At 44.7% G+C, this 23,743-nt stretch overlaps 1 protein-coding gene across 2 annotated transcripts in view; it reads left to right on the forward strand.

Annotated features, from left to right (window-relative positions):
• Positions 1 to 781: 781 nt before the first annotated feature.
• The window catches only part of PGM1 (phosphoglucomutase 1), a gene marked incomplete at its 5' end in the record, with an annotated part of 46,757 nt that continues 23,795 nt past the window's right edge, over positions 782 to 23,743 (forward strand). Inside the window, 4 exons of one of the 2 annotated variants that reach the window (XM_081144416.1) lie at positions 782 to 1,242; positions 20,904 to 21,066; positions 21,419 to 21,565; positions 23,001 to 23,126. In XM_081144416.1, coding sequence (XP_081000542.1) covers positions 997 to 1,242; positions 20,904 to 21,066; positions 21,419 to 21,565; positions 23,001 to 23,126 — 682 coding nt within the window. Of the gene's footprint in view, positions 1,243 to 16,646; positions 16,947 to 20,903; positions 21,067 to 21,418; positions 21,566 to 23,000; positions 23,127 to 23,743 lie in introns of those variants that run through there. The other variant, XM_081144417.1, reaches the window with a different exon arrangement.

Raw genomic sequence — 23,743 nt, forward strand, 5'->3', positions numbered from 1 at the left:
CTCTTCACCAAACTTCTATTACGTGAATAACTGGCGTGTTTGGATGGTAATCATACTCGGCCTTACCTTATATTATTCGTACCCACATTTACCAAGTCCTCCCTGTACACTTATTTCCTACTTGTTAAAGCTGGTGACAACGGCAGGCAAATCATGGTAAGAGCCCTGGTTTTGGAGCCACACCCATGTGAGTTGGCCTCCCGCATGTACTTATCTCTATGGCCTGGATGAACCATTTAATTTTTTGAATCTCGGTTTTGTAAGCATAAAAGGGGGAGGGGGGGCGGAATCCCTGTCCTTGAGCAAGGATTAGAAACATTCTATCCAGGGAACCTTAGTTATTCGTATACCCACCCTAACCAGTGGAAGTGACATGGAGCGTAGTAGGAAGAATTAGACCTTTAGAGCTGACTTCTTTTTCTAACACGAATACCCTGATATTTGGAGAGAGAATGAAGAAACGAGGAGCCAAAATCCAGTTAAGGCTGCACTTTTATCCCTCAGAACAGGTGTCCAGGGAACTGTTTACCTGGGATACTCTGGCCCAGCCACAGCAAATCGTTATGCTCTGTATTTCTCTCACCTGCGTCAAGTTCTCGTCCTACGACCTGGCCCCTACCCCAAGCTCTGCCCTCCCGTTCCGGGAGGAGTTGAGGACTTGATTTTATAGCGGTTTGGCGGGGGCGGGGGCGGGGGCGGGGGCGGGGGCGGGGGCGGGGGCGGGGGCGGGGGCGGGGGTGGGCGGCCTGGCCCGTCAGAGGCCCCGCCCCCTTTCGTTCGGCCCGGAGGCGTGCGCGCCCCATTCCCCTCCCACGGACAGCTGCCGGGGGGTGGGCTGCGGCGGAGGGCGGGCCCAGGCCCGGTCCCTTTAAGGAGCGGGGCCGGCGAGCCCGCGTCGCCCCTGCCCCGCCCGCGCCCCAGAACAGCTGCCGCCGCAGCTCCGGCCGCCCCTCGGTTGAGCAGAGTCCGCCCGGCTCCGGGCAGCAAGGCGCCGACATGGTGAAGATCGTGACCGTTAAGACGCAGGCGTACCCGGACCAGAAGCCGGGCACGAGCGGGCTGCGGAAGCGGGTGAAGGTGTTCCAGAGCAACGCCAACTACGCGGAGAATTTCATCCAGAGTATCATCGCCGCCGTGGAGCCGGCGCAGCGCCAGGAGGCCACCCTGGTGGTGGGCGGGGACGGCAGGTTCTACATGAAGGACGCCGTGCAGCTCATCGTGCGCATCGCCGCCGCCAACGGGGTGAGCGACGCGCGGCCCTCGGGCCGCGTGACCCGGGGCGCGGGCCGTGCGCTACGTGCGGCGGGAGTCGCCCGCCCCGCAGCCCCCGCGCCTCGCCGCGCTCCGGCCTCTTCCGCGCGCGGCCGCCCCGGTCTCCACCCCCGCTGCCTGCGCTGCGCTCGCGGCCGCGCGCCCCGAGGCCGGGGCAGGTCGCCGTGTGCGGGACCGTGGCCACGTAGCGCTGCCGAGCTGCTCTCCCGACTCCCTTGGGGGCAGGGCGCGGGCGGGGGAGCAGGGCTTGACCTTGGGGAACCCCTCCTCCGCCTTCTGCTCCTCCCATCTCGCCTCCCTGCCTCCCGCCCGCCTCCCCCAGCAGGGCCTCTGACATTTACGTTAACCTTTCCTGCGGCCGGAGATACTGTTACCGAGCCGAGGGCGGTCGCCCTGCTCGGAACCCGCTCGCACCCAGCCCCGGGTGCCTTCCGTTGCCGCCCGGGACCGGGCTTCCCTGGCTCAGCGCCCCGCGCTCGGGGGCAGGACGGCGGGGCGCGCGCCCCCTGGCGGGTCGGGCCTGCGGAGCCGGGGAGATGGCTGCAGTCTCGGTCCCCACCCCTTAGTTTGCTTAGGGACAGAGCTCCTGGCCTGGCGCTGCCTGGTTGCTGGGGCCCAGGGTTCTGAACCGGCTGGTTTTGCCGGCTGGTGCTTCTGGATCTGTTCCTCGGAGAGGGCTGGAGCTGAGTTTTCATTGGAACAGAAACCACATACCCCAGGGCGCTTCTGGGCAGGCAGTTGTGGCAGGCCAGGAAATTGAGGCAACACTTTGTGTCCCTTCTCTGCCCCTCGATAAGGAACGTTAACGGACTTAATTGGGCAGGTTCACTCGAATAGGTGAAACTTGGAAGTAGATTTTGCAGTAAACCTGATACATGGGGAAAAAACGCATTTATAAAGTAGGTAAATCAGGGCGGATTGTTCACTCACTTTTATAAAACGTTTTCTGACGAGTTTTTCTAAAGAACACGTTTTCTTTCTGTATTTGAAATAAGATTTGACCTTTACCCGAGTCTTCTGAAACTCATTCCCTTTAATAATAGTTTAATTCATTTTAGTAGTACCTTACTTATCTTATTAACATATTTAGTGCCCTTTTGCCAAGCCCCACGAGAAGCCCTTCACTTGTAGTAACTCATCTACTGCAGCCCTGTGAGTCAGTGCTGTTGTGGGCATCTTCAAGCTGCCAAGGAGAAAACTGCCGCTTAGGCAGGTTAAATACTTTGCAGAAACTGTAATGGCAGCACAGAGAACACAGTACAGAACTTGCACAGCTTCTGGGAATGAAGGGACCCTTAAATCTAAAGATCTGTTTTCCAGTAGTCTCCAAAATCTAAACTGGACCTAACTAACCTATGTCCGCCTCCCTGGGCCAAATATTGTCTGGATTTGTTTTATTCATGCTCGAGTTTTTGGACAACCTCAAATTCTCTTGAAAGAAAAACTAGCTGTGTCCCAGTAGATCCCTTCATTTTTCTTTATCACCTGTGTTGAATTTGCATTTAATTCATTCGTTCAACAAACACTGAGCCGTTCACAGAGAAATGTGTGGAGTAAAAAGACAATTCGGACACAAGACTTGTCCTTAAGGAGCTTATAGAATAGTAAGAATTTTAGGGGTTCAGGTGGAAAATTGTCTATTTGGTAGTAGTGTGGGGTGGGAAGGAAAGAATTAGCTAAGACTAAAAAATTATGTTCTTAAAACCTTGTCACCTTTTAGCGACTGCCCTATTGCTTTCACCCCTTTAGGCCAATCCTTATAAAACTTGGCTGTGTTCACCATCATTGATTTCTCACCTCCCATTCACTTCCCACCCCACTATACTACAATCTGGCTTCTGCTTTCTCCACCACTCCACTAAAATTTCTCGCCAAGGTTACTACTGACTTTCTGGTTGCTAAATTCATTGAACGCTTTTTAGGCCAAACCCACCAGAGTGAAGGTCACAGACACTGCGGAGAGCTCACAATGAACCCATCAGTTAAACTGAGCTGACTCTTAGGATAACACAGAGAACCAGACAAGCCCAGTGAGTCCTCCCCCACTTGGGACTTAGAGTCGAGAAGGTTTGTGTTGGAGGACAGGTGGGTTACAGACAGCAAACCAGCAACTGCTACAAGGTGCAGTCAGAGCTATGATAGGGGTGAGCAAGGCAGGCTGTCACAGCAGAAAAGAGGTGCACGTGATTCAGGCATAGGGAGCAGGGAAGTGACAACTACACCCAGACCTGGAGGTGAAGAGAAAAGAGTGTTCCAGGTGGAACCAAATGTGAGAGAGCATAGCATGTTGCAGAGGTAGGTTGGAAGCTCCCTTACCCCCAAATCTATATTTTTGTTACATACTCTACAAGAATTAACCGCACTAAAAACACACCTCATGTTTTATATTTTACGAGATTCCACACGCACTGCTTTATTTCCTCGCTACAGTGAAGATTTCAGGTGTCACAGGTCACAGAGTCAGGAACAGAGATGGGGAACTGCCCTTTCTGTTCCTAGAATTTGAGAGATGTGACAGTACAGACACACCAGGACTGGGCTCTAAATACCGGGCTCCCACTGGGAGTGGCTGAGGACACTGCTAGTCTGAGGGAGGTTTTATGTAAGTGAGCATTTGGAGAGGAGACATGTGCAGACCTTCCTACTTGGGCTGAAGCCACTTTCTCACACTTAGATCGAATGGAAACCAGTTCATGGAATCACAATGTGAAGAAAGAGGCAAAATCCACATTACAACATGACTGTTTTTCTTCCTTTGATGATTCACATAAAAAACAAAAACAGCCAGTAGAATATAATTCTAGGATCAGCTGGCCTCCCTGAAGTCAATGGGGGAAAGAAACCATTAGCTGTCATCCAGTAATACTGGGACGTCACATTTTATCATGGGATGGTGTCTCAAGTTAGAATGGAAGGCGAAATTTTAGTATAGTCAAAATCATCCTTAAAATCTTTTAGGAAAGTACCACATTGGAAAACAAAATATGTCATACAATATGTATGTCTTTAAATCCCAGGGGCAACTAGAAATGTTTACCATGGGCCACTCTTTTGCCATGCAGATAATCATGCCCATTCTTCTTTCCACCCATGAAACACATCACTCTACCCCAGGAGAGGAGCCCCAGATTCCTTCCAATAAATACAGAGTTGTAAGTGGAGCCGTCACCAGCTGTAGTGTTCGCAATCCACAAAGAAAACCCATTAGCAGAGCCATAACCTCCATATATGCCTGCAGAGCAGCTCGGCCTTGCCTGAGCTCCTTTCTGTATTGTGGCAAGAAGCAGTCACCTTACACACCTCTTGTGAATTCTCCCAACCATTTGCCTAGAGCTACAGAGTTGGTTGGCCAGTGGTCTGCCTTCCAAGGTGGCAGTGGTAATGCTTTTGCCATAGTACAAAAAGTATGCCTATGCCACACGCTTTGGATTCTGTTTTGGTACAGAATACCAAATTTTATTATTAGTTAAAATGTAGATTTGGCTGCTGTAGCAGTTTCAGATAAGTTACTTAACCAAAATAAAAGTTCATAGTAACAGAGGTCTTTCTAGTAGACTGGGTATGGGCATTCCACTGGGTATGGGTGTGGTGGCTCCATTGTATAAGGGGACCCATGTTTCTTTTCTTTCATTGCTCAGCCTTCCCTTGTGAGTTGCCCTGATCTGCATGATCCACAATGGCTGCAAACCCCTGTAGGGTCAGTATGGCCAATAGGAAGGGGAGACAGGATGAAAAGCACTCCTTTTTCAGAGACTGTACATAATTTCACTTGTGTCCCATTGGTTAAAGCTTAGTCTAAGGCCTATTCTAGCAACAAGGGAAGCTAGGAAATATAAGTAGTGTTCTGGGTGCCATGTGTCAGACTAAACATTGTGGATATCAAGCTAAATGAAAGGGAGCATCGGTGTTGAGGAAAAACTGACAGTCCTCGCTATCTTAAACATGCTTTCCAAATTTGGTGAAAACCGCTCAGTCACTTTCAAGTGAGATAGTTACAGAGAGATGACAGAAACTTAATTTTCCATACAGAAGTAGATTCTTAGAAGAGACCTTGACCATCATGTATTCTAACCTCCTTCTTAGAAAGCAACCAAGGCACAAATACTCCCATTGTGGAGGACTTTTATTTTTTATTATTATTTTTTTAAAATATATCTTTATTGATTTCAGAGAGAGGAAAGGAGAGGGAGAGAGAGAGCTAGAAACATCAATGATGAGAGAGTCATTGATCGGCTGCAGCCCGCAACTCGGGCATGTGCCCTGACTGGGAATCGAACCCTGATCACCTAGATCGTAGGTCGACGCTTAACCGCTGAGCCACGCCCGGCGGGGCGTGGAGGACTTTTAAAGTAAGCTACTTTATTGAGATATAATTTGCATACCTCACAATTCACACATTTAAAGTATACAATTTAATATTTTTAGCGTATTTACAGATTTTTGCAGCTGTGAGCACAATCTAATTTTACTATATTTCTGTGACCCTAAAAGAAGCCCATGTATTAGCAGTTGATCCCTCTTGCTCCCCTATGTTTTCAGACATAACTAAGCAACCACTAGCCTACCCTACGTCTCTACAAATTTATATGGATGGATTTTACATGGACTAAGTGTTCAGTTTTGGTTGTCCGACAGAAGACGTTTATTTACCAAGCGAAGCCCCCAGGAGCATGAGAAGCAAAGGCAGAGGGTTTGTGTCCAGAACAGGAATCCGTGTCCCAGCCTGGGGGCTTCTGTGTGTACTGCCCTGAGCATAGAGACCCAGAGTTGAATATGACCCCATTCTCAAGGAGACTGGTTGAATGGGAGAGGACTGACACACAGAGAGGCAATCGCCACTGTCTAGTGTAAGAACTAATACCTGAAGGAAAAGAGATGGCTGGGGGGGGCTCAGGGCAGGAGTGCTTGCCCCAGCCTGGGGTGGGGCCGCCTGTCGAGGGGTAGTGTGGCCAGCGAAGGCTTTCTGCATGAGATGAGTCTGTTTTGCTCGGCAGACTCCCTGTCCAAAGCAGACCAGGCTGTCAAAAAAAGGGAGAAGTTTCTCCAGGAGAATAGCTTCTTCATTTCCATGAGTGTAAGCAATCAGGTTTCCTTTTTTACAAACACACTTGAACTTATATATCCAAATTAGTATTGTACTCTGCTAAATCACCACTCTGGGAACCGTACACTTATCCTAGTGCTTGAAGCATTTGCAGCTCCTCTCTGGGAATTATTTCTCAGCCAGTCGGTTTATGGGTCACCTAGGAAAACCAGTCACATTATTTTAGAGTCATGCCTCATTTTTCACCTAAAACGAAGTAACAAGATTTGATCACCCACTTTATTCATTAGACATGGCTCCAACCAATTTTTTTCTCTTTTCAAAGTTCAGATCTATTCTCCAAGGATGACATTTGTTATGACTGAAGACTTTCAAAGAAAGTGCCACGGACTGTAAAGCCAGTTGCCCAAAAGAGTTCCAGAAATGTTAATACCGTGTCAGCATTGCTCGAACAAATACGTTGCTTTCCAAGGTGATTGTATTGAAGGAGGTGACATTAGTTTATATGAAAACAGTCTGGCAAAACTTTAAAATGAGTTACCATATTTTATACTGTACAAGCACACTGCCCCATTGAGAGGGTCTGAGAAGACAGTTCATGCTTTGGGACAGTCTGGCCTCTGCTTTCCTTCTGCAGTCTACCATGGTGGCCTAGGGACACCATTCTCTTCCATTCTGTAAGCATCTAAGCATGCTCTGGTTAGGCATTTACAAATTGTACACAATGGGGAGGTTTGCTAAAACAAGTAGACAAAACGGCCCTGACCTAGGATGAGAGTCCTGTCAACTCTAAGCCACAGAAACCTAGATATTAAGCCTGCTTCTGCCTGACTGCCAAGAGATCGTCCCATGGTTACAAAGAGGCCAGAAAATGGAGCTGGGATGGCATACCTGGATGGAGATGGGGAAAGATCTTTAGCTTTAGTAGGAAAACTATCATGTTATACCACCTCCCCGGGACGTTGAGAAATGCATTCTGTGGAGCGAATGGAAAGCCATTTAAGAAAAGAAACAGAAGGGAAATAGGTATAGGAAACTCAGGTGGAATTGGTAGTAAGGTTGGCACCTGTCACTAAAGACAAATTGTCTCCCTGAGCTAGGCCACAAGGGGGCTGCCAAGCCTTCTGCTATCAAATCCATAAGAAAACCACTTACCACACAGTTTAGCCAGTTCCCCGTATGTAGGTTTGGTATAAAAAGACTAATAATATCTGCCTTGAAAGATTCATGTGAGGTACTTGTGAAGCACTTATTGCAGAGCCTGACATTGTTTTTAGTAAACAGAAGATTCTGATGAGTCTCAATTATTATGATTATTCCAAATGCTGAGGCCACTGGAGGGCAGAGGGAGCAGAGGGAGCGTCTTCTCCCACCACCTGGATGTCCTGTCCTATCGTTGTCCACATGGTATCTTTTGAATTCGACCTGCGAGGCAGAGGTTCACAGTTGCTGTAAGTCTCAGTCACAGGCCCATTGATGTCAGACCTTCACCTTGTTGGAGTAATGAGTTAACAGTGGATAGTCAGAGATGGATATTTTAGGATGTACCCAGACCAGTGCCATGTTCCAGGTGGGAAGCTGTAAGAAATGCCTGCTGACATTGCTGCAGACCTGGGCTGCATGGATTTGTTCAAGCCACAGCATTGTTGACCATCATTGAGCACTCTGTGCACCAGAAGCTGCGTGAGATGGTTGGGGTACAAAGATAAATGAGACAAAGTCTTAGGATGCTCATGCTAGTAGAGGAGCATCCATAGGTGGTTACAAAAGTATGGTGTGAATACTAGGGCATTTGTTTCCTTTGGCTGCTGACAGATGACTACAAACTGGGTGACTTAAAACTACAGAAACATATTTTCTAACAGTCCTGGAGACCAGAAGTCTGAAATCAAGGTGTTGGCCTGTAACGGCTCTAGGGGAGAAGTCTTCCTTGCCCCTCTCAGCTTGTGGCGGCTCCAAGTATTCTTGGCTTTGTGGCTGCGTAACTCCAGTCTCTTCCTCCGCTTTCATGTGGCCGTCTCTGTGCGTCTTCTCTTCTGTCTCTTTTAAGGACACTTGTTATTCGATTTAGGGCCTACTTGGGTATTCCAGGATGGTCTCCTCGAAAGACCCTTAATTACATCTGCAAAGACTCTTTTATCAAATAAGGTCACATGATCAAGTTCTGGGCGGACATATATTTGGGGAGGTGGGTGGGGGTGGCTACCATTCAACCCACTGCAACTGAATGAGAGGAGATATTCAGGGAGTCATGGGGACAGAGGAGAGTCACCCAGCTCCACTCTGAGGGGGGGAAGAAAAGAACAAGGATGTCTTCACAGGCGGGGTGATTTTTGAGGCCAACGAGAATGATAAGGAGGAATCAGGGAAACCTTAGTGAAGCGGGATGTGACGGTGGAGGCAAGGCCCAGTCTCTGGTTTCATGCATATAACTAATACCTTTGTAGTCCTACTTGAAAATATACTAATGGTAATAATTGGCAAGGAGATTCCAGAGCTCCATGATCCACAGTGCTTCTGTAGACTCTTGACATAATGCTAAATGGAAGACATGCCACTTGGTGGCTCCCTAATCTTACCAAATAACTTGAGTTCACAGTGATGGGTTGGAATTGAAAGTTTCAAGTCTCAGTTGTACAGTTGACTGTGCAGTGTCATGTATTATTCTTAACTGGTCTAAAGCCCAGTTTTCTCGCTTGTAAAATGGGATTAATTCTAATATCTGCCCTACAACAGAGTTTATGAAAATTAAATAATGGGCTTGTGAAAGTTTGGGGCACTCTAAGGTGCAACCCAAAGGTGAGTTGTTATGGTCATTTTGAAATTGCTCTAGGAAAGTCACCTCACTGAACTGAGCTCAGCCTCCTGCCAAAACGAATCTCAACATGCAGTTTTATCTAGCATCTGTCAAAGTCCAAAGCTCAGATGGCTAAAGAATAACCAAAAAGTAAAGCTATCACACCATTTTGAGGTTAGCAGGATATCAAAATCATTTCTTTACGTTAGAATTTCATTGCAGTATAACTTTGGTGTCAGACAGACTTGAGGCTGATGTCTGGATATACTTTTATTAGCTGTTTCATCTTAGGCAAACTTCTCAAACTCTTATTTTCTTTACTCACTGATAAAATTAAAGTAGTATGTCATAGAGGTATGTTTAGGAAATAATTAGATAATGCATAGGAAGTTACCTAGCCTAATGCCTCACACATAGTCATAGTAAGCAGGCTGCTCCATTGGGCAGTGGGGATTTTGATGGGAAATACAGGCACTTTAAACTTCTCTTTGCCGACGGTCCCCCAGCCACCTCGCACCTTCTCAGTTTCACCTTCTCTTGTTCTCAGCTGTGTCAATGACCTATCAAGATGCTCCACAGCTGTCAGCCTATAAAATTCTGAACAGAAGTGTCTTTTGTATAGAGAGTGTTTCATGCACAGGGCCTGGGGGTGGGTGGGGGACCTGTTCTATGTAACTTTAGGTTTTCAGTAATATGTTATCTGCCTGATACTCAGTTGTCTCATCTCAAAAGAACACAGCGGCCATCCCCCAAATAAGCACAATTGCCCCAGAGTAGCTTAAGTACTAGTGAGAGTGTCTGGTGTTTGCATGCCGGGTCTACCCACGAGGGTTTTAGGGCAGTGGTTCTAGTAAATAGTTGCTTGGGTCGGCTTGCTCCAGCACCTTCTCCGGAACAGTACTGGAGGGGGTGCTTTCCACCTCTCAGACATTACTGAGCATTCTCTTGTTGCTGTTTAGTGCTGTGCATTTGGGGCATGCAAGGTGCGTACACAGTCTCCCGCTTCCTGTGGGGCTTAGCGGCCAGCGGGCATTGCAATAGAGTGTGACAAGTGCCTCCTGGTGTGTCCTTGGGAGCCCTAGGGAGGGACGCATGGAGAGGTGGTCAGAGGAAGCTTCTAGGGGAGATGCAATGAAGCCAAGTCCTGAAGGGTAATGAAGAGGAAGCCAGGGAGAAGTGGAGACGTTCTACGCCGAGGGAGCAGCCCAGGCTAAACAAAGAGTCCCTTGTGGGAAATAAGACCATGGGCTTAGACTTTAAAACAGAACTGTCTGAGCTCCCGCATTGCAGGAAGGGAGGAGGCGACAAGCAGCATGATGAGTTAACACCACACGGGTCCTTAACCCCTGAAGTTCACTTTATACACCACTAGCCCAGGACCCAGTCTCAGAATTATCTTATGACCCCAGTGGGAAGGCAGAATCTTAGAGAGTTGGTAAGCAAAACTCAAAAGTTACTTGTAAGGTGGACTGGGTCACAGTATTTGTCCAGCAACACATTAAGGCTCTATCAGTGTGCCGAGACTGTTCTAAAGGAAAAAAAAAAAAATTATTAAAGCTATTGGAGTAACATTGGTTAATAACATGTATTTCAGGTGTACAACTTTATGTGACATCTGTATACTCTATTGTATGCTCAGCACCTGAAGTCTGGTTGCCTGCCACCATTATTTGACTACCTCTACACTCTTTGTGCCCCCCCCCCCCCCCCCCCCCCCCCCCCCCCCCGGTAACCAGAGTGTGTTCCATGGAGTGCCAACCACTGTCTGCCACAACTCTCCAGGGAGCATGGTTCCCATTGTATTCCAGACGAATGGGCCCCCCTAAAGTTGTGTAGTGCTGCTGGAGCCAGATAGTGCGCCCCCTTGTGAGGCTGTGGGAAAACTTGCCTGTTTTTCCTTTTGCTACCACAAGAGGGAAACATACAACCATGAATGATTTGAAAAGAAAGCAATTCTTTAGGTAGACCGTTTTCTACCAGGGGATTTTAACACAGAGTTTTTGGTAATAGCTAAAAGTGGAAAAATATTCTGTTAGCTCCAAATGAATATTCTGAAAGGATTTAAATGGAAAATTTTCTTGAGGATATTCCAAAAAAGGAAATTTAAAAAGATATACATAAGAATTTTATATGAACCATATACATTGCTGTTTTTATAGGTCAAAATGGTTGAAGACTGGTAATTTATAATAAAACAGGAGTCCTCCTCATATGTTCATCATGTATGAAAGGGATTGCTAAGCCCTAGTAGAAGGTAGTAGAAGGATATATGTGAATTATACCTCAATTAAAAAAAAAAACCTCTCTTAGAGTTAAAAAAAAAAATAGTACCTACTACATAGGAGGTTTGTTGTGTAAGACCAAATTAGCAAGATTGTTTTTAGATTTAAGCACACAAATCCAGAATGGCATTTGTAGAGGTGGGGAATCCCTTCTGTAACTTCTCTGTCTCCTCTGAGTGCTCATAGGCCCCTTGTAAGCTGACAGATTAGCTCTTTTTACTCCATTTCTAAATGATTTGTTGGCTTACCTATCTTTCCTTTTAGACCAAAAGTTTCTTGACAACTTGAGTCTGGCACCTTCCCGTGGTGCACAGTGCCTGGTGAAATGAATGCAGTAAGTCCATATATTCAGTAACTGTCGGGTACATGGGTGGATAAACAGATGGACAGCAGACCAACAGATGCTAAAGGATGTACATACTCTGAGGCAGCTGTTTTGTCTTTAACTTCAAAATAGCTTCAGGACTTTTTTGAACCTGGATTTCTGTACAGCTCTAAGCCATCTGGCCCTTATAATTCTCCTGGCCTTGTACCTTCTTTATAGTTGACTGTAATTTTTCCTTTTCTTTAAAGAACATTTCCTACCTCTATTAAAATGCATATACCCATAAATAGGTATGAAACACAGCTACATTTCTCAGGTTGGTTTAGGATAGTAATAAAAGCTAACACTTATATAGGGCTCACAAGGCCCTAGAACCAGCCAGTGTGAAGCTCCTTGCATTTATTAACTCATTGTATCTTTACGCAACAAACCTATGCAGCAGGAACTGTTTTCTTTTTTAAACTCTCTTTAAGGAGAGATGCATTTTTTAAAAATTGAAGCATAATTTACATATATCATTCTCTTAGTTTTAGGTGTACAGTATAATGTTTCGGTATTTGTATGTACTGTGAAATGGTCACCATAATGAGTCTAGGTAGGTACTATTTTCAATCCCCATTTCAAAGATGAGAAAATGAAGGCACCAAGGGCTTAAGTACTTTGCCCAAGGTCACCCAACTAGTAAAAGGTACTCTTGACTGTCTTGCTGTTGACTGAAGTTGCTCACTTTAGAGGTGAAGAAATTGAGAATCGGTAGGGTGAGGGGGCTCACATTTACTGACCATTTGCTACATGCTAGTCATAGTACTGAGTGTTTTCACATATGTTACTTGCTTCAATTCTCAGAACAACCTTGAGAGCGATCCCCATTTTACAGGCTCAGTTCAGTTGAGTAACGTGATCAAGATTGTACCTCTCATATGTTTTAGAGTCAAAGGGTTGAACCCTGGCTGTATCTGGGTCCTAAACCTGTGGTCCTCACACTATCCTGCAGTGCCTACCCTGGAGCTGGCATTTAACACATGCTTGAGTATTGGAGAAATGAATGACTTTTTCCCAGCTTATGTGTCCTGTCACTGGGCTCAAATACCACAAGCAGTCAGGGGCAGGCACCTGCAGCCAGTCACAAGCTCAGGGCGTCGGTCCCCAGGGTCTGATGACCCCTGCTGCTTTTAGCCCAATTAGTAGCTTTCTTTCCAGTGCTTGCGCTTAGAGACAGGGTTAGCAGTTCCATGCTCTGTGCCCACTCCTGTGGCACTTGCTAAAGAAGAACTCTTGGAATGAAGAGGTGAATCTATTTAGGCCCTGGGTTCAGCATTAGCTGTGAGCCCTGGAACATAATAAATACTTATTGCCGGAAAGAAACAAAGAAGGGTAGAATGAATAAAGGCTTGGCAAGTCTACTGTGTCTGCTGTGTTCTAGTAGGAAGGCATCATTGCTGATCAGGATGGGAGCTGAAGTCTTTGCAAGGCCGGGAGCGAAGGGGTTCATAGCTCTGCCATCGTGAAATTGATTGGACCCAAGACCAGTATGAAAGTTCCTTGTCTGAAGGAAGTAATCCTTAAGTCCCCCACATGGTTTAAATGTAATTTGTGTCATTGTGAAGGAGTACTGGCGATGGCAGGCGAACTCATTAGGCCAAATTGGGCCCGCTATGCTCGACAGTAACGCTCCCGAAGATGAAGTTCACCCTTTGCTGGAGAGCTCAAACAAATGAGTTCCTTAATAGCCGTCCCACTTAGTCGGGGCGTCTTTGGAAGCTTAATGCTTTTAATGCCTCTCCTTTTTTACCACACTTCACAGGCCATCTAACATCGCTGCTTCTGGTAATATTTTTATATGGGGTTGAGCACTTTAGTGTCCATAAAATTATGACTCAGGCCCATTCTTAGAATAGATACTTTTCTAGGGTAAGGGTTATGTCTTTTTTTTGGGTCTGGTTTTGTATATTGACAAGCATCACGACAGACACATGTAGTTGCTGAAAACATTGCTGTCTGTTTTGGGCACAGAACTCTTTCCTCAGAACCTTAGATTTGGTATGCATTTAAATTGCTGGGTGTTCATCAATGTGTGCGAGAGCCATGAGAGACAGGAATCTTCCCCAGCCCATGCCTGGCTTTACAGCTGCCTCATGCACAGGGAACTAAAACTGTGCACTTTCCCACACAGACATTCCCATGCAAGAGGGGGACCCTTTGTTTACCTGGTGACCTTTTTCCATAGACATATACGATCTCTCAGTGCTCAGACACTGCTCTCTATTTCCACTTGTGTTAAGTAATTTTTGAATATGAAGATGACCGACTGGGGAGGTACATTTAAAAACCTTGAAATGAAGAGACAAACAAATAATGAACTCCAAAGGGGGAATATCAAGTATTTGGAAAGCCAAGACTGGAATAACACCAGCATTGTTAAGTGTGCAATAACTACTTTTAGAAACATTTTTTTTTTTTTTTAACCTTTAAGAATCAGAATACTTACATTTGGAAGACTTTCTGTATCAGTCAGTTTTTAGATCATTAGAAACTGGCAGGAGGCCCAAGAGTAGGCTTAATTCTAGAAGAGTGTAGCTTTACAACAGGTACAATGCGAAAAAATGTTTTTAGAAACAGGTTTTGGTTCACATGAATGCACACTGATAAGCTGAGGTGTCCTAGTATCCAGTGTGGGCAGGATTTTCACATCCTTTGAAACAAGATCTACTGTTGGATCTCATGCTGCGCATGAACCTACTCTTAGGAGTGTAATTTTGTGTTGAATGTCTATTTTAAATTTGCATACTTAAGCCTTGAGTCTTCATAATTTCTCATTTTATGGAGCTGATCAACCACAAACTATAAATAAAATAAATGAATGTGTGGGGAAAAACCCAACAAAACGTGATTCTTCTAGTTCTAGATTAGGGAAGAACGTCACCAGGACGGTGGCCGACCACCAGCAGAGAGCATGCTGGGGGGCGTGGGCACAGAGCACCCTCATGACCAAGTATCCCTAGATCTACCCTGGGATTTCAAGACCTTGTTAAGAAAACTACCAATTAAGTGGTTGGCTGCTCTGTTATTCACAATGAGAAGATTATTGGGTTGATATTTCATGAATCTGCATCTATTATTAAATATGTCAGGATGCATATGCTGGCCTAATTTGCAAGCCTATCGAAAACCGGAGGAAACTTGGCAGGAACCTAAAAAAATGTGAATTAAAAAAAAAAATTGCATTGTAGTAAGTTGAAGAACAGAAGGTGTGTAAAAACTGTTAATAAAGCAAGCTTACTTTGTAAATTAACTTCTAAAGAATCTTAGTTTTAAAAACTAAGCAAAAATAAGCTATAAAAAGTCACTATCCTTCAGCCAACTGGTTTTCAACTGAATAGCTGTGTCTTGTGAATTGTTTAAATGTTATGTCTTGAGGTCTTCCCTGCACATGGGCCAGCCCGTGTGTCACTAGAAGGAGAACATGCTCCCTTGCCGGTAGCTGCTTTCTGCTCACGGGGCTGTTGGTTCTGGTCCTGCTCAGAACAGACTGGGACACCGGGGCCTTCGTGCCTCAGAGAGGGCAGCCCGCTGCTCTCGGCACTGCTTTGCTTTCGGACCTTGGTGAAAATCTGGAACATACTCAGATTTTGTTTGTCATTGGATTATTCGCTTTTTTCTTGAAAACTTGACTCCTCAGTGCATGTCAGACTCCCCAAACATGTCCTGGTTTACTTTTCATGCATCCTAAACAAGTCCACCAAAACCTTGACAGTGGCGCTTAATTAACCACTCCTGCTGAACCAGATAAAGAACACACATGCATGCATTTAAATAGATTATTAATAAAACCTCAGGGATCAAATGGGGTTGGACATCAAATATATTCAGGCAGTAGGTTTTAAAACACTTCAGGTTCTTCAAATGCAAAGGACTTAAACTGCTTCACTAAAAACGTTTTCTTAAAAGTGAACTCTATTTGAAATGGAGAAAATTAAAACACAAAGTTTAATCTCATGTTCATAGTATTTTTCCAAATACTAACTTGGTCAAACCTCATGTGCTCCAAAAACCTACTTTTCCCCCTGCTCCTGCTTACATTTGCAAGGGCTCAGTGCATCTTCGTGCCCCACTTTTCCGTAAGTTCAAGGGAATGACCACGCTGTCTGTCATTCACGGCATATTTGTAGGTGTGCCTGTTCTAGAACTGAATAGTATTTTGTTAAATCCTTGGTAGTCAATGCATAAATGTGTTCTGTTAAATGATCCCCCCCCTCCCTTCTAACTGGAATTGCAAGTGGGAAGTAAAAAAATCACTTGGGTATCAAAATGACGGTGATGTAAGAAAACCAGAGGTCGCTGATTCCTCACTTCCATTTTAAGATTGACCTTTAACTTGCTAGATGGCAAGAAACAACTTTAGCTTCAGATGGCCTTCTCGGCGAGGACTGCCCAGAGAGGCCCTGGCGCGAGGGGTGTGAGGAGCGGCGGGAGCCACACCGGGGTGGCTTCCTCACGAGCCTGCTTGCTGGGCCTGCGCTGGCTGCGGCTGGGCCCTGAGAGTGGAGTCTGGCGGCCATCTGGTGTCTGTGACAGTCTGCTGCACGCAGCGCCCTTCGGAGCTATCTCCACCCCAACGGGACATGAGGCAAAAATAATTGAAGGGTATTTGGCTTGGTTATGTGGGCAGAAGTGTCCTCATCAAAACAACTTTGAAGATCTGCTTTGTGTGTGGGTGTGGGTGGGTGGGTGGCCCTGAACTTTTCCACAAGGGCCGACGACAACAAGGAATTAATCCAGCTTCCTCCTCAAGGGCGATCATCCAGACAAGACCGCTATTTAAGTTGCTCAGACAACACTGTTGCAGCTTCGGTTTGGACAGACTGTTTGGGGGACTCTTGACTGCTTTCTGGATACCCTCGCTGAGCCCAGGGGTGGAAATGAAAGATGAGTGATTTTAATGAATGGATTTCTCGGAAATCCAGAGAAATGGAAGAAGGCCCTCTCCCTCTGTTGACTTTTGCTACAGCTCCCTACTATGACCAGAAACCGGGAACTAGTGGATTACGGAAGAAAACCTATTGTTTCGAGGCAAAGCCATGCTACCTGGAGAATTTTATGCAGAGCATATTCTTTTCCGTAGACCTAAAAGATCGCCAGGGATCCTCACTGGTAGTTGGTGGAGATGGGCGGTATTTTAATAAATCAGCAGTAGAAACAATAGTGCAGATGGCGGCCGCCAATGGGGTTGGTATATGATAAGTATTGTTGCGTTTCTGGCTCCCCACAATCTCTTAATTGTGCAGAAATATACAGAAGTACAAAGATTTGTTCGTGGTATACACCTCAGTTCTACTAATACCCAGTTAAGTTTCATTGTGACTTCAAAGGTTGACTTGTGAAAATACTGCTGAAATTACATGTCACATTGGGGTGTAGGAATGTAAGTTCAACTTCTTATGTGTTGTGCTCTGTACCTGTTGCTTGGATAAGTACCTGTTGCTTGTTAGATGTGTAAAGCTCGCCACAGCCTTAAGCTGTCTTATCTGCGTTCTAACTGGTTTTGAGGGCGCTCTGTCCTTTCTAGGAAGGCTCTAATGAGTAGCAGCGAGAGGGGGATTTTTGTTTTCTTTCAGTGGCTTCCTTGTTGAAGTTCAGTCGCTTGTCAAACAGGAAAACTAAAGCCAGGGCATGCTGTTGTTCATGAATCCCGGTCGTCATGCGGAAATACTAGGAGGGGTTGGAGAACGTTAGGTGTGAGCCTTCCGAGAGGACCTGTTACAGGGGAACCAGCTTATAATCACCTTGGACACAAAGAAACCCTGTGTGCGGTGAATTTGTGCAGCAGGCTAGAGATAATCACTCCTGTAAGACTATCCTGTAAGGAGGCTCTGCTAACACTTCACATCGTGAAAAACCGTGTTGGAAGAGTTAAGCAAATCAGAAGGAGTCTTGCGCCAGAAAGCACTGGTCTCGATAATCTAACAATTTGCACAGTCCCACTGATTTATAGGAAGGACATCGCCGTTTTTGCTCTGCAAATTCTCTGAGACTAAAAATATATATTTTTAGTGTTTTGGATTATACTTAGCAATAATTTGGAGCACACAGTCTTTTCATACTCATAAATTCAAGAAATCTTTTGTATTTCCTTTCTGGAAGAGATTCTGTTTCTGGGATCATAAAATTTAGCCTTGCCATCAAATGTGTTAGGCATTCATTTTCACTCTATTTTAATCATATGTCAAGCAGGTGTGATTGCAAAAGCCAAATTAAAAAACAAACGGACTACCAAATTAAAATTTAAAATGTGTGTAGATCCTATTGCTTATAATGCGAAGTTTCCTTTATACATAGTTTCAGAATCCAAATGCCTTTCATGTAAAAATTGCTGATAAAGCACTCAGCTATGAAATTATTATGACACACATACATTTTTAAGGTAAAATGTGATATGCTGTAAATTTCACCTTTGAGGAGAGCTGCAAAGGGAATGGTATTAAGATGCTTTTACTCTTTTGAGAGAGAATGAATGGAACATTATTTCTCGGCATATATCTGGATTGTTGCGTGCATCTGGTACACTGTCCCCTTTGCTGTGATATATTTGGCTTCATTTCATTTTTGTGTGGAGCTGAAGGATGTGGAAGAAGTGGTAGGAATGTGTAATTCAGGCAGACCCTATAGACTTCCTCAGTTTTACAGTCTGAAGTTTTGCTAAATTATACATTTAAATGGTAATAATTGACTAAATATGGCAACTGCCTGTGTATAATGCTGTTATGAATACGGTGTATAAGTTATTTGTTTGAGTCTCAGCTTTCTTTTGTGTCTATACCTAGAAGTGGAATTTCTGGATCAAATGGTACAGGGAACATTTTTGAGTTGAGGGACACAGAACTGCAGTTTAGAAAGGTGAGCCTGTTGGGCCTGAGGAGGTAAGATCGATTCAGCCAGGGTAGGGCCACGGGGTACAGGTGGGAGAGAAGCAGAGGCGACTGAGTCAGGAGCTGTTACAATGCTTCAGACTTCCTTAACGGAAGGAGGCTAATAGAATACTATGTCCCCAGTATCACGTGGAGAATTAATATTCCTGAGGGTGATTCATGGGAAAGGGTCTTCTCTGGGAGGGGATATTTTGGCCAGCTGTACCTCTTCTTTGGCCCAAGAGACAGAAGCTACTAAGGACTTCCCTTGCTTCTATCTTTCAACTTTCCTTTTTACTCTTACCCCCTGGTGTAGTCCCCTCAGTCTTAGACCGTTACTGACTGTGGCTATCACCATAAGGAATGGCAGAATTAAGAGGTGGTTTGGGTGGCATAGCTTAATATTTTTTTATCAGTCGCCCTTTCCACACCAAATACATACAAAATCGAAGTAAAAGTCAGTGTGCTTGATGTGCAGATACACTTTCCAAATAACTAACTCCACCAGCCACTCTGGCTGATTAAGTTGCCATCTCTAAGCCTTTCCTATTGAAATTATTGAACTCCTCAGCCATTGGCTTTTATTCTCATCAGAACCATACCTGGAAACTGCTGAAGTGTGAGATATCACCATTCCCACGGTACTGAGTCAGGAAGTTTCAGTGCTTTCCCCAGCTATTGCCACTGGATGCCATGTGACCTTGTCATGTTATCTATCCCAATGTCTGCTGTAGCACCTTTCCATAATTGCTTGTTCTTATTGTTCTTAGATGGATGTAAGAGTGAACAAATGGGCAGGATCATGACAACTCTGACCTCAGCTGTTTGATCTACACAGTGGGAGGAGCACTTGTGAGAATGAATCGAAAGTGCCATGGGCTGTGGAAAGCTCTCTGCAGCTCAGTAATAATCATACTGTTGATTTCACACCATCTTCAGGTTTCTCTAGTTTATAAAGGAGCCTGCTTACAGCCCGTACCTTGATCATTACAACTTCCTGAGGGAGGCAGGATATAACTAAAATATTAGTATAACAAAAATTGTTCAGAGATAGACATGAGAGCCAAGAGGTGACTGAAATTGAACCAGCTGCTTCCTGGGAGGTGGGTGGTAGTGCAGGGGTGGAATTATAAGGCAGGCACCTATGGGAGGGTGACCTCTGGGAGGGTGGGTGGCAAAGGGAAGAGTCCCAGAAAAACTTTCCAATGAATCCAGGTATCTCATTGGCATGTTCACCATAAGAAACACATCTTCTACCATCAATTCATTCTTTCGGCCATATTTATCTCTGGTGGGGCCAAAGAAAAATAACAAATGGAAAATTTAAAAACTTCCCCATCCCTTTCTTCTCTCAGAAGGGAGCATGGAGGGAGGGTACCAGCTCCTCACTTTATAAATCTTTTTATGCAGCAGTCACATCTTCTCCAAGTATGTCAGAGCAATGGACAGAACTTTATTTTGGTCCCATGTGGGTCATGTTGAAACAGATATAAATTACTATCATTTTAGTGAAGGAAGATCTAGGAGCTGTGCTGATACCATCTTTGAGAGCATGGGAAGGTGAGTTACGAATGCAACAGAAGTACTACTGGCAGCCCTTTCATGAGGGCAGTTCTGACTGGTTTACCCAGTAGCAGCTCCCAGCACTCCAGGCCTTGTACCCGGAGGTGACTCAGGGAACCCTGACATGGTACTGTACTGAAATCCAAGCTCAACTGGAAACATAAATTACGAGATACATTTTATAGTAGTCTTCATATAAAGTTTGCGTTTTTTACTTTTCCGAACATTGTAATTTACAGAAGTCTTCTCTTTGGGTTAGAATTTCTTTAACTAGCTGAACTCATGTTCTTCTCCCAATGTGGACTGAAAATGGAATCGGATAAAAATGTGGGTTCTCTCACACTCTTCAGTATCCAGATTATGAACCTGGTCTGGAAAGGCTTTGTTTTGCATATTCTTATTTTTTCTTGCCAGAGTCTTACAGTACCCCCAGCTCATACACTATTCTAAAACTGCAAAGTACGAGCAAACTATCTGAAGGAATGGCTTTGTTCAACAATAATGATTCTATTTCAGTAATAATATTATTCAACAACAACAATAATATTCTACTTCGAAATAATAATAACCACCCAAGCTGTAAAAATTCATTGAAGAACATCTTTCCTGGTCCAATAGGATAGTTCTTGGTTCATCTGCCTGTTGTATGGTGTTTCTGTGTAGTAGCTCTGGATGTATTGATATGAAAGTGTGTGTTCTGGATTTCTTCTTCTAGATTGGCCGCTTGGTTATTGGACAGAATGGAATCCTCTCCACCCCTGCTGTATCCTGCATCATTAGAAAGATCAAAGCCATTGGTGGCATCATCCTGACAGCCAGCCACAACCCTGGAGGGCCCAATGGAGATTTTGGAATCAAATTCAATATTTCCAATGGGGGTGAGTTTGCTGACATTTTTAGGACAGTCAATTTTATGTTCAATAGGATAAACCAATAATCAATGCCTTGGGAGGCCAGGGTTCTGGTTCTGGTCCTTAGCAAGAGGGTTCTTTGTTTCCTTTTGGTGTAAATGAAATGCTTCTCATTCTGCTGTACCTGAGTGTGAGGAACCATGCACGGATGGTCATTAACAAGAAATTTTCCTTTAGAAAATCCTGATACTTTGCTGCCTGGATGATGAAATGAATGGCAGATGTGTGAGTGAAGAGGAATTGATTGATGAGTTTTGTGTTTTTTGTATTTACATGTCAGCTGCACAAAGCAACCCACTGTTTGCTGTTTGATTTCCAGGTCCTGCTCCCGAAGCGGTAACTGATAAGATTTTCCAAATCAGCAAGACAATCGAAGAATATGCAATTTGCCCTGACCTGAAAGTAGACCTTGGAGTTCTGGGAAAGCAGCAGTTTGACCTGGAAAACAAGTTCAAACCTTTCACAGGCATGTTTACCGCCCTGCCAACGACTCCCACTCCTCCTGCCCACTCCTAGTTCAACTTGGGGGATTTGCCTTTGCAGGTTTTAATAGAAAGATTGTGGTCAGTGAGATTTGCATGCATTAATTAGCAGGTCTGGAATTGGGTCTGGGAGTCTAGAGACCTTGGCTCTCTGGCCCTGCATTGATCAGCAGTGTGACCCTGGGTAAGTCATTTCCAAATCTCAAGGCCTCAGTTTCAATACCTATAAAGTGAACTTGGCTAGAAGACCTGTAAGATTACATTCATAGCTAACTTTTATTGAGCTTTTATTATGTGCCAAGCTCTTACCATTGATTATCTAATTTTATTCTTTCAGTAGCCCTGTGAGGGCAGCACCTTTTCCAGATGAGAAAACAAAGGCTGAGAGAGTTTAAGTAACAGGCTCAAGGTCACACAGGGAGTGAGTAGTAAGCCAGGATTCAAACTCAGGTGTGAATGATTCCAAAGCCTGGGTTTTGATTTTCTTTTTCCTGCCCTAATATTCGGTAAAATTAAATTAGACCATTTTGGGGGCTAAATTGAAACTCCCTATCTTATCAGTAGTGGTGAACATTTTGTTGTTAAAAGTCAAGGTGTTACAGCTATTGATGGAGTACATGTTTATGAAATTACTCATATTAGTCAAATGAGGATGAGATGGTCAGCATCGTGACTTGCATTCTGACTTTGCTGTACCGGGTGTTCTTCCCTCTGGACCACAATGTATGGGATGCATTTTTTGTTTAAACCCACCCATCAAGAACTGGCAATTGCATCCTAACAAAGAGAAGATGGTGCTTTGCTACATCTTGAAGACATGCTTAAGGTTTAGAAAACACAAGTAGAGAATTTCTTAAATTCGTAATGTCTCAAAAGTGTTCAGACCCCTGAAAATCCAACAATACTGAGTTCTTATATTTCTTTTATTTCTTCAGTGGTGCATGTGAAAGTGATGCATTAAAAAATATTTTTCCCCGCTTTTTATCATGAAGCCTTGATGGCAATGGGCCTGGAAAAAGGAAAGGAAAGTCGGTGCCACATTTTCTGTTATTTGTGACACCCAAATACACTCCTCATGGAGATGGATAGGGAATCAGTGTGGCAGTAAAACAGAGTTTACTGCCAGGCAAACCTCTGTCAAAAATCCCCTGTATGCTCCATCCCAGCTGCGTGGACAAGTGATTTAACCTTACAGACCGTGCACCTCCTTGTCTACAAAATAGGATTCGTATCATTAACCTCTCAGGAATGTAGTTAGTATTGAATTCGAGATCGTGTACCAGTCCTGGCATCTTGGGGCTGCTCGGTAATTGGCTTTGTAACAGCTATGGCATGTTTACAGCAGCGTAATCATTGCAGAGGATAACATTTCCAAATGTGCTTAGTTCCCCCATCTTTCAATATTGCCTGTTCCCACAGTGGAAATTGTGGATTCGGTGGAAGCTTATGCTGCAATGCTGAGAAACATCTTTGATTTCAGTGCACTGAAAGAACTGCTTTCTGGTCCAAACCGACTGAAGATCCGCATCGATGCCATGCATGGAGGTACGGAGCCACTTCTCTTCCACTCCCTTCTCTCAGATGCAAAGCTGCTCTCTGCTCTGTGCATCATGATGCTCTAAGAAGTCTTTTCTTAAGACTCTCTCTGGCTTTTACCCCATCATTTTTAATTTAAGTTTATTGGGGTAACTTTAGTTAATAACATTTTATAAGTGTCAGGTGTACAACTCTGTCACACACCATCTGTATATTGTATTGTGTGCCCACCACCCCAGGCCTAGTCTCCTTCAGTCACCGTGTATTTGACCCCCTCTACCCTCCTTCTCCTCTGCACCCCACTCCTCCCCTCTGGTAACCACCGTACTCTTGTCTGTGTCGATGAGTTTGTTTGTTGCCTTTTGTTTTATATCCCACACATGAGTAAAATCATGTGGTTCTTGTCCTTTTCCGTCTCTGGCTTTTTTAAACAATTATTTTGCAACCATTTCAGCAGTATCCACACAGATAAAAACCTAATCGTATGCAGCAAAGACAGCAGAGACATTCCCCGTGGTAAGGTAGTGCGAAGGGCAGTGTGTCCCCATTAAGCATCAGGCTCGTGCCATATGCAGGTGTGTTTGTGGACTCTTCCTGTCCCTCCGAAAATACCTTACATTCTTCCT

This window comes from Miniopterus schreibersii (genome assembly GCF_964146895.1).
Source record: "Miniopterus schreibersii genome assembly, chromosome: 8".
In the NCBI taxonomy this organism is placed as follows: domain Eukaryota; kingdom Metazoa; phylum Chordata; class Mammalia; order Chiroptera; family Miniopteridae; genus Miniopterus; species Miniopterus schreibersii.